The 11688-nt window shown below is 38.4% G+C and overlaps 1 protein-coding gene across 1 annotated transcript; it reads right to left on the bottom strand.

Annotated features, from left to right (window-relative positions):
- Positions 1 to 3506: 3506 nt before the first annotated feature.
- Positions 3507 to 10775, bottom strand: LOC103473848 (inactive phospholipid phosphatase 7). Its single transcript, XM_008424418.2, has 3 exons — positions 10597 to 10775; positions 9743 to 10475; positions 3507 to 4747 (listed from the first exon to the last, which is right to left on the bottom strand). The coding sequence occupies exons 2-3, from the start codon at positions 10221 to 10223 to the stop codon at positions 4359 to 4361; spliced, it is 870 nt and encodes a 289-aa protein (XP_008422640.1). The 5' UTR covers positions 10224 to 10475; positions 10597 to 10775; the 3' UTR covers positions 3507 to 4358.
- Positions 10776 to 11688: the final 913 nt, after the last annotated feature.

Genomic DNA, 11688 nt, shown 5'->3' with positions numbered 1-11688 from the left:
GTGAGGGCTATTGGCCGATAGTCATTCAGACCCATCACTGTGGAGCTCTTTGGGACCGGGATGATGGTGGCGGTCTTCAGGCAGGCGGGAACAGCCGCTTGGAAAAGGGAGACATTATAAATGTCTGCTAGGACCTCGCAGAGCTGATCAGCACAGTCCCTCAGAACCCGTCCGGGGATGTTGTCCGGGCCAGCAGCTTTTCGTGGGTTGATCCTTTTCAGGGTCCTCCTCACTTCTGCTGGCGTCACACTGAGTGGCACTTCTCCAGGTGGGGGGGTGAGTCTGGTGCTGGGTGGAGTGTCAGGGTCCTCAAAGCGGGCGTAGAACTCGTTGAGGGCTTCAGGCAGAGAGGGGTCTTTAGCGCATTGTGCATCACTGGTTTTGTAGTCAGTGATGCACTTAATGCACTTATTTTCATCTCCGAAATATTCACCCTCTCCGTCCTTCTCTCACTCCGCCCTCCACTGCTGTTCTGGCCCACAGTTTGGTCTCATCTCGTTTAGACTATTGTAATTCTCTACTTTTTGGTCTGCCACAGAAAACTCTGCATAAATTACAATTGGTTCAAAATTCAGCTGCTCATATCATTACACARACCCCTTTAATTCATCACATCACACCTATTTTACAACAGCTCCATTGGCTTCCAATCACATATCGCATCAACTATAAAATATTTCTTCTAACTTTTAAAGTAATTCACAACCTCACACCTTCATATCTCTCAGACCTCCTCTTCACATTGCCACACCCATCCGTCTCCTCAGATCCTCTTCTTTGGTCCATCTCACCGTCCCCCCTGCTCGTCTTGTCACTACGGGGAGCAGCGCATTCAGCCGCTCTGCTTCCAAACTCTGGAACTCACTCCCACCTGATCTCCGTAACGTCGAGTCTTTGCAATATTTTAAGTCCAAACTCAAAACCCATTTGTTTGAACTAGCATATAGCTTTTAATTATCTTATAAATCTTGTTTGTGTTTTTATGTTTTTTGATTAATGAGATGGCGCCTACAAATAAAATGTATTATTATTATTATTATTATTATTATTATTATTATTATTATTATTATTATTATTATTATTATTATTATTATTATTATTATTATTATTATTATTATCTACTAAAGTAGATGTGTTTAAGCTTAGATGCCAAACTAAGCTTAAACACATACATGTTTGTGCAGAAGTGCTGGTAGTTTGAAGAGTAAGAGAAGCTATTACTTTCTTATCATGTGCAACATGAGATAAATATATATTAATTTAATGAACAGACTATGGAGTGAAAAGTTTGAGACTATTTTCACTCCGTAGCTGACTTTGCTGTAAAATCAAACTCATAGATTTAGTTTGTCTTTGATAAAGAAAAACGTTATGGTGAGTTTTTCTATTTGTTTTGCTATTTTGCTTTAAATAATTTAATTTAGATTAAAGCTAACTTTCCGAAAACAAGTTTTATGCAACCAGTCCTTGGGTGACATCACATAAGGCATAGCTATATTGCTACTTTTTAAAAAATGTATTATTTGTTTATATTTCCATTTTCTGCAGGCTGGAATAGAGAACTGTCTGACAACATTGCATTCAGACAGCTTTACCAAAATCTTTTTTATTATTATTATTTTTGGATGTTTTTTTTTTTCAGCCAGCACTGACAATATTTTTATGTCACAAAAACAACTACTCCAAAAATGCCAAGTGAGAGCTGTCACTGTCCTCCAGAGGGCACTCTCCTCCAACCAGCAAAATAATAATTTATCTGGAAGCTGTATCGGTATCTAAAACTCAAAACAGCTTTTGTAAATCACACAAGGAGTTTTGATCAAACTACTGTATTTTCATGGATAATCTATAACACTGATGTTATCATTGGAGATGCTCACATCCTATCATTGGGGATGATTTTATCACTGGGGATGATAACATCATCCTCAATAATGTTATCATCCCCAATGATAATATTGTTGAGGATGACGTTATCATCCATATATTTTCACAATGTGACTGTAGCCATATTGTGAAAATATGGCTAAATAATTCAATAGTAAACATACTAACATGCATAGAACTTCAGATGTGATATGCTCAAAGGTATGAGGCACCTAAAGGTTGTTGAGTCTGATTTTACCTTAATCTAACTGAAACACAGCTCAAAATTAGGAGAAAGACACAATAGAGGGACATGTGGGGTCTGTGAACACCAACTGCATGAGCAGGGCAGATATAGTCCAGAGGCACAATATTTTGGTATCACACCAGGCAAGCCGAAAGGGCTTGATTTTGAAGCAACAACTCTTACACATGTTCAGAAACAAACCATTCTGTTCATACAGAGCTGCAAAAATTCTGGCATTTTAGAACAAATTTGAATTTGAATTTTAACAAGTTGTTTAGAAATTCCTTATCTTTTTATGTTTTAGTTTGGAAGAAACTGTTTGTTGTTCTGGTTTATCTATGAAATGTTCTCAGTTGTTGGACACTGATGGATCATCTTTGTACAATGATGGATCCCCTCAACTATTTTTTGAAAAGATTTTTCAGAAAAGTTTTTGCTGTAAAACATACGAGGAAACACTCTGTCTCTTTTGACTCAACATAACAACAGAACCTTACAAACATTTTCAACAGGATGTGAACCTTTTTCACTTTTTATCATGTTGCAACAACAAAACCTAACAATTTTACATTGGAATTTTTTCTTTGTTAATAGACCAACTTGGCAGACAACTTTGTAATGCAATAATTTCTGTAAAGGTTCAGGAAGTAGAATAAGTAGTTTCAGTTCCTGATTATAACTGTGCTAAAAACCACAAAGCCTTGCATTAGTGCTGCTTCTTTTTGTGTGATTGTGAAATAATACAGCTTTCTGTCCAGGCCCTGTTTAGTTTGTGAATATTTGGGTCACAAGTATAATTGAGGTGTGAAGAAACAACAGATTGAAATTCACTGTTGATAAGAAGTCAGTGTAGCTATACGTCAGCAGAACCCCTCATACATACGGTTCAAAGGTCAACAAATAATTTTACCCTTTGGAAGTCAGTATGGATGAATACAATTTTGCTCATGTCCGACATTCCACATGGTAGAGAGATCTCGTTGCATGTGCAGTAATTCAGTGACAGCTACACAGAAAAATGTATGTGCTTGTTTCTCCGGCACATACATTTCAAGTTGTGTGAAAGCTTTGAGAAGGTATTGTACATAACTTAGGATTTCAATGAACCACACATCTTTTTTTTTTTTTGCTGACCCTGTAGAACCACATGTGATACAGTGAAGTGCTTGTGATGCTTGAAGCCAATGAATGTATTCGAATGAACCCCTAGCATTCAGGTAAACATCTCATTAATCATATTTATTCCTGGATAGGATTGGTAAAACCTCAAGAAACTCAAGTCACTATCATTTCTGCATAAAAAAAACCCCAAACAAACAAACAAACAAAAAAAAAAACTGTTTTTGTTATTGGAAATTTTGTGCCACAGAATTGATAAAACCCAAAGACATAKTTTGCAACTGTATATCTGGTTTTATTTTTGAGATGCAGCAACAAAGTGTAAACATTGTACACAGATTTCTGCACAGTACAAAGCTAACTCATGTACACTGTACATTGTTCATTTCAAATGTCAAACAAGTTCCACCAAAAAATAAGAAAGAAAATAAACAAAACCCCCTTCATATGCACGCATACGCTGCAGCTTTTCAGTGAGGCAGAGAGCCTTTAATGACAAACCAATACCATTTGTAAGGTTAGTTTTTGAAAGTACAAGAAAAGTGTTGAATTCTCCTTGGCATCTGTGTATAAATGGTTCAAATCAGCTGCATAAAAAAGGGTAAAGAGTGGAACTTCACAATAAAAAGTGCAAAAAAATCCATCAAAAATATACAAATATTACATCAGTGCCAAATAAGAATAATGAAATGTAGGATACGTTCTACAACCAACTCCCTACACTGTTCAACACAGTGTCAGTTAAAAAAAAAATCAAAGAAAAGAAGAGGAAGAGTGAGTCATAGCAAAACTGAATGGAGGCAAGATACAACCAAAAAACAGGATAAAAATTTTCCTTTTCTTTTGTCTTCAATATTTGTTAAAACTGGGGATTAACGATAAAATCTAGAGTTTATGAAGCTGTATGAAAATCCTGAAGGGCCCAGGGGCCCGTGTGACTTTTTTTTTTCTTTTTTGCTTATTGCATGCAAGTCAGCATCTGCATCCAAAATATCAGCTTTCTGTGGTCACAGCTTAGTAAAACCTCCCTACTGCTGCATAAATAGCTCCTTGAGACCAAAGATCAAAGTCTGCAGTATTGCACAGTTGAAATATCAGTTGCAACGTCATGTAAGCTGAGCAAAGCTCAATAAAAAGGGCTCCAGCTGAGTGTACTTATGGATATAAGAGTCTGACAGGTGTTTGAGGACAGCCACACTGTCTCCATCAGACTAAAGTGAAACATGCCCAGAGCAAAGCCGCACACCATGTCAGTTAGGTGGTGTTTACCCAGGAGCACTCGAGAAATGCCCACCAGGAAGGCCCACAGCACCAGCAGGATGCGCAGCGGCACGGCCAGAACCAGGTGAGACAGCAGGAATTTGGAGACCATGGCGGCCCGGCTGGCGTGAGCGGCAGGGAAAGAGTACACGTCCATGGCGACGCAATCCAGGAAGCCTGGCGCCATCTCCCACGGTCCTCTGCGCTTCACCAGTCTCTGGACTCCAGCAACCGTCATGACATCAAGGATGAGGGCTATGAGAACAAATGAGAGTGGAAGAATCAAAATCTTAATGCTGTGCATAAAGTGTTCAAAGATTTTCACTGCATAAAGGTTTCCACTAAAGTGAGTCGTTAGTTTATATATACTGCTCAAAAAAAATAAAGGGAACACTTAAACAACACAATATAACTCCAAGTAAATCAAACTTCTGTGAAATCAAACTGTCCATTTAGGAAGCAACACTGATTGACCCGACGAGGGTCCCCGTTGTCAATCAGTGTTGCTTCCTAAATGGACAGTTTGATTTCACAGAAGTTTGATTTACTTGGAGTTATATTGTGTTGTTTAAGTGTTCCCTTTATTTTTTTGAGCAGTATATATCCACGACATAGATGGCAGATCTGACTTTTCCTTTTAGCTTTTCTTGCAAAAGATTTGTGATATGGAATATGCAATGTTAATTACAAAACAAGTGGAAATATATACTGTATTAGAAATATCAAAAACACACATTTGCTGAAAATAACAGGCAACAAAACAGTCTAATAAATAAATAATAAATGGTTAAAACCGATGACATGCAGTCAGTTGTAACACTTTCCTCTGTGTATCTTATTAGCGTTTCTATTTTTTAATTCCCTTGTTTTTCAGTTGAGGTTAATGTCACTTAGCACTTCTCTCATTTCTTGGAATATTTCAAGTTATCGATCAATGTATTTGTTCAAGCATGCAAGCAGTAATCCGACTGTCAAATAGGCTATGATAAGCTGTACAATGTCCTGCTTTACACCTCCTGATAATAACAGCAAGTGAAATACAGATTTTTCTTTCGTGTGCTTGTTTCACTATTGTAAGGTCTCGCAATCCTGCTGAGTCTGAAAACAACTGGAATAAATGTGAAAACAGATATCTTGGCGACTAAGAATAACCAGTGTGGCATACAATAACACCAAGCAACATTTGCTCCAAGTTCGCATGCCGGAAATTTGTAGAGTCTTTTTATAACTCAGCGACAGTCCCAGAAATATCCATGTTCCCTTTGCTATCTCCAACTTCAAGTCTGCCGTCGTCACACACTTAAAATCAACTGTCTGACAAACTGGGTTTGGTAGCCTGATTCAGCGTTCTCGTAATGCTATTTATTCCAGCTGCAAGACACCGAACATATGCAGCCAGATTTAAACCAAGGGAATGGTATAAATCAAAACATATTAATTTGTTGGAATGGCCCAGTCAAAGTACAAACCTTAATCCAAAACAGAATAGGGCTGAAAAATGTGCCACAATATAAGTGTGTCATATCAGTATATATTGATAATAATTAATTCGTTTTTTTGTTGTTGTTGTTTGTTTGTTTGTTTTAGATATCTGAAATAGTGCCAAACTGGCAGCATGACCTTTCCTGTTTCATCCACAATTTTCACTCCACTCCGCTGTTTTTAAGCAGTAATGAGGCACAGTGGGGGAAGCTTAAACTGTTGCTACACATGTTACTCAACAGGTTATTGCTAGGTAACCAAAGAGTGAGTGAGTGAGTTAGCTAATGCCACAAATCTTGCTAAACTGGCCATGAGAGTTTGAACAACTAAAGTCTTCCCTCTGCTTACATCCCCCAGAATGCCGCGTGGCTTTGGATTGGAGTTAAGTTAAGTATATATATGTATATAATTTATATATATAGATGTTTCTGCAAGGCATTCAAAATGTGGTTTCAGGAGGTTTATATAACTAAATATTCAAATATTCAATTTCATTATAAAAATTCAGATATTAAAATGTTATTTTAAAAAAAATACCAAAACATGAGGAGTAAAAATGCATTGGCTTTCCAACAAACAGATTTTCACTAAAACCTGATTATAATTAGTGCAAACATGTTGTGTTCATTCAGAATTATAAAAAGCTTTTTTTTTTCTAACTCGGAAAATTTAATGCCTTTGCAAATTTAGAGAAATTTTAATAAAACTGAATAAAATATTTATTATGTTTTCCTCTAAGCCTACAGTGATTGATAATAATGCAAAAACCTCTGCATGAAAAGGGAAAGTGATTGTTTCAAAACTACAGAACTGCAAAAAAAAAAAAAAAAAAAAAATAGTGTATCATTTTTAACTGAACTCCGAAATGACAGCGTTATCAAGAAATATATAAAATCGAAAACACTTTTGGTCACCATTAAATATTACTTCTGTCGCTTCTTCTTGTGGATTTCCTCCTGAACAAAAAAAAAATAATAATAAATAAATAATAATAATAATAATAATAATAATAATAATAATAATAATAATAATAATAATAATAATAATAATAATAATAATAATGAACAAGCACAGGAACTCAAATAATACCCCAAACACAATGCAACAGTGTCCCAAATCCAGAGATTTGTTGGCTTCCAATCAGTTCCAGCTTGGCCTCAGTGAGTAGATTTGTAATACTTTCAATGTGATTAATCTGTATTTTGTGCTGAGACCTGCAAACATGTGACTAGAAACACACAGATGTCTGAATGATTCTGAAGAGATCAAGCTTTGTTTGTGGTGCAGGCTAAAAAAAAAGAAGACATTTAATAAAGCAAAATTATTTACGAGTCTGAACATGTCACAACCTAAAAATGAAATAATGCAAACAAGCTTTTCACTGCTCAGATCAAAATTTAGCAATTAAAGTTTTTGATTAAGGTTACGTATAGAACCTAGCATCAAATATGAAACATAAATATCTTATCGTAATTGGGAAATTACAATAAGATCTGATTTTTAGTTTGATGTTCATCTTATGTTTCCAAAATAAATGGAACACGGGAATGATGTTGAGAACTCTGAAGTGTAGGATTAGGATGTTTTTTTTTAGGAATGTCAAGATTATTGTTTCTGTCTGAGCTATGTGTTGAGTCCTTTGCAAAAAAATCAAAAATATTTTTGAAAGTCATCTAAGCAGTTTTTAATGTATAGAAGTAAGCCGGAAAAGGGTAGAGTGCCTTCTCCAGGTCAGGGGGGTCGTCCTGCCTCAAGTGGAGGAGTTTAAGTATCTGGGGATCTTGTTCACGAATGAGGGAAGAAGGGAGCGGGAGATCGACAGGCGGATTGGGGCAGCGTCTACTGTGAAGCGGGCGCTGTACCGGTCCGTCGTGGTGAAGAGAGAGCTGAGCCAAAAAGCGAAGCTCTCGATTTACCGGTCGATCTACGTTCCCACCCTCATCTATGGTCATGAGCTTTGGGTCATGACCGAAAGAACGAGATCACGGGTACAAGCGGCCGAAATGGGTTTCCTCCGCAGGATGGCTGGGCTCTCCCTTAGAGATAGGGTGAGAAGCTCGGTCATCCGGGAGGGACTCRGAGTAGAGCCGCTGCTCCTCCACGTCGAGAGGAGCCAGTTGAGGTGGCTCGGGCATCTGGTAAGGATGCCTCCTGGACGCCTCCCTGGTGAGGTGTTCCGGGCACGTCCCACCGGGAGGAGGCCTCGGGGAAGACCCAGGACACGCTGGAGGGATTACGTCTCGCGGCTGGCCTGGGAACGCCTTGGGATTCCCCCAGAGGAGCTGGAAAAAGTGGCTGGGGAGAGGGAAGTCTGGGCCTCCCTTCTGAAGCTGCTGCCCCCGCGACCCGAYCCCGGATAAGCGGAAGAAAATGGATGGATGGATGGAAGTAAGCAACGCAAAAGTTTCAAAGAAAAAAATAGTTTGAGATAAAACTGAATTTTCTAAAAGATAGTAAGTTATCAAACTTCTTGACAATAAACATATTTTTTAAATTGCTAAATACAAGAGTTATTGTTCATCGTGCAAGTACATTTCTCTTGATTCACATTTTCCAAATATTGAATTGATAAACTTTATACAGATTGTTGAAGCCTTTACACATTGGGATCAAAACCGCACAAAAAGAAAGGATTATCCAAGATCTCACTCTACCTATGGTTGAATGTTTTTAAGATGTTCTTGCAATATTTTGGAGCTAGCATTATTTTGAGCATGTCATTTAAGCATGAACTTTCTAAAATAATACTCACATCCCTAAAACATTTCCACATGTTACTTTTACAACAAATGTTAACCTATTTTAGTTGGATTTTTTATGTGACTGACTCACACAAGGAGTATGTCAGAAGCTTTGAAGCTCTCACAGAGCAGCGTTCCATCAATCATTCAGATAAAAAGAGTGAGGAACTGCAAACCTATTTTAACACGACCAACCTGACCAGGCAAGAAGAGCATCAATCACTTAGGCAGTGAAGAGGGCCGTGCAACTCTGGAGGAGCTGCCCTGTACCACAGTTCAGGTTGAATAATGACTTAATTAATTAATGCCTACTATTAAACATGCAATCCGCAAATCTGACCTTTGTCGAAGAAGGGCAAAAACAAACCCGTTGTTGAAAGAAATCCATTTCCAACTGCAGTTTGCCACAAGCCTAACAGAGCAAATGTGTTTCTTATAAGACTTAAAATTGAACTTACATCAGAAAAATCTATGGAACATAAAAGTAACACTGCACATCATCCTGGACACACCTTTTCCATGATGTAGTATGGTGGCGACAGCATCATGCTGTGGGATGCTTTTCTTCAGCATAAGAAGCTTTGTGTGGCTATACACTGTGTCCTTTTCTCTCATAAAAATATAGAGCCTATAAATACTGTAAATATCCTATCCTGATCCTTGTTTTAACTATGACCTAGTGAAAGTAATGTTTTTATTTTTTTTGGTGTTATTTAAAAATGCCATTTAATTTAGAATTGTCTGCTCACAGTGGGAGAATCAGTATCACTAATCGTCACTTTTACCCATGTTTCTATTTTTGTGAAACAATGAAAAATTTCTGATTATAACACTTCACTTATAATAAACCCGTGTATTAAAGCAAAGGTTTTAACTTAAAACATTTTAGTTGATGTGTCAGATTTTATAAGAATTTATGGACGAGACAAAGAAATAAAGCAGCAAAAAGTGGATGTGAATCAGAATCGCCCCCAAATCATGATCTGGCGTGTTGCAACTTGGCGAATGTGATGTGGTATTTATTTACCCAGCAGCAGATTGACCAGGACCTCCTGACCAGCCAGAGTGTTGCTCCGTGTCAGACATACGATAGTGCCAATGATCCACGTGATGCCGTGCCCCGTGAGCGCCAGTAGGGCCACCATGGACCTGCAGCCTCCCCAGGAGGACGACGTGGAAGCGCACACCCCCATTCGTTTGGACAGGCAGATGTCAATGGCGAGGAGGGAGTTCATTGCTATCCCTTTGAAGGAAGGGTTGAGCTGCATGCAGTCCTCCTCTGGCATCTTGGTGGACTCTCTTCTGTCCTTGCTGCCGCCGTCGGTAGGTTCTTCGCTCTTCTGGATCGCTTGGTGCTTGGTTTGAGGCGCGCGTTTAGGACCGCAGCGGTTCTCCGGGGGCCCGGAGCCGCCACGGAGGGGCTGATGATTGAGAGACATGAACTCGGGTCTGCTCAGGACGCTGTTCCTCTCCCGCGCCCTGGATCTCACGTTGTTCGCCGAGGGCATGTTTGGTCAGAATCGAGTTTTCCTTCTGAGGGCCCAATAAAAGATAAATCCCCGGAAGATAGTTCAGGTGGCTTGAGTTCACCACGACGGCCCCCTGTCTCGGAATAACACCAGTTCTCCCCCTCCTGTGGCCTTAATAGCTATATTTAGTGTGTGGGGAATGCGCGATGTCCATGTTGTTTATATCATGCAGACGGGCAGAGCGCAGCTCCTGAATGACATCAGCTTCCAGCCAATCCCGTGAAACCCGACCTACAGCATGGGCACAAAAAAAAAAAAAGAAAAAAAAAAGGGATCAACATGAGCATTTTAGTTAGGCACAACAATACAGCACAGCTCAGCGTAAAATGTGCAAGAAATGTGCAAGTCTCACCTCCGCCATCAGATCCTCCCCGCAGCATCCATCACACCTGTCACATCCTGGGAGCGAGTCGCCATATTCTGGATGTAGCAAAAATCCGAGAGAGCATAAAGAAAAGAAGACAATGCAGCTGTGTTGCTGCTGGGTCTAGTGCTGCTGCGCAGATTTGACGTAGTTCACGCACAACCACGGATTAAGCGGTGCGCCTTGACGTAAAGCGGAGTTCTCCAAGGTGCTTAAAACCCCCCCAAAGCACACAACACAAAGCTCATAGGTTAATTTCTTATTGATCTCCAAATACCACAGTTTTTAGAAAAAAAAAAAAACCTTAAATAATAACAAGGGTACATTATTATTGGAATATGGAACAAATACATAATTTATGTCATGAATACAAATTTTAACACGCTTAAAACACATTTTTATCTTCCAAACCAAATATTCTTTAAATTATTTCACCATTTCTATAATAATTCTCTTAATCGTACGCATCGTAAACAATGGGCGTGACTATATTGTGGTCAACACGAGCATGCAGCTTAACCAATCAAATGTTAGGATCTGGTTGAAAAGGCAGTGACAGTTTTAATTATGTCCTGCTGATCTGCAGTAAAGTAATCAAGAACTAGTTGAATAACAGTTGAAATTATTATTATTATTATTATTATTATTATTATTATTATTATTATTATTATTATTATTATTATGCACGTTAAAAACTTTGAATTTTAATTTGTTTGTGATTTAGGTCCTTACTCAATAAATGTGTGGTATTTTAAAATACATAAATATGTCAGGTGACATATTTATGTATATTAAGGTAATAATATTTATATTAGGATATTTGTTACATCTCGGTTTTTTGACAGTAACTAGGTAAGTTAGGAATTTATAACAGCAGGGGTGAAAGTAGTTTAAAATTCTTGGGGGTACTATGACAAATGTGTGTGTGTATATATATATACACACACACACAATTGCTTCTTTGTGTGCTTTGGAGTTTCTGTGCTGATGAATTCTTTTGCAAAGCGAGAAAAGCTGGGCATCTTGCATTGTTACAAAATGGAGTTGTATTTCCCTCAACCCACTGGCTGCAATGTTGAC

Source organism: Poecilia reticulata, linkage group LG12, assembly GCF_000633615.1.
Source record: "Poecilia reticulata strain Guanapo linkage group LG12, Guppy_female_1.0+MT, whole genome shotgun sequence".
NCBI classification, from domain to species: domain Eukaryota; kingdom Metazoa; phylum Chordata; class Actinopteri; order Cyprinodontiformes; family Poeciliidae; genus Poecilia; species Poecilia reticulata.
This window is presented reverse-complemented; position numbering and strand designations above follow the sequence as displayed.

Coding starts and splice junctions, on each gene's coding strand:
- LOC103473848 (XM_008424418.2), bottom strand. CDS start 10,223: ATGCCCTCGGCGAACAACGTGAGATCCAGGGCGCGGGAGAGGAACAGC. Junction 4,748..9,742: donor CCTGGTCAATCTGCTGCTGG/GTAAATAAATAC, acceptor TTGTTCTCATAG/CCCTCATCCTTGATGTCATG.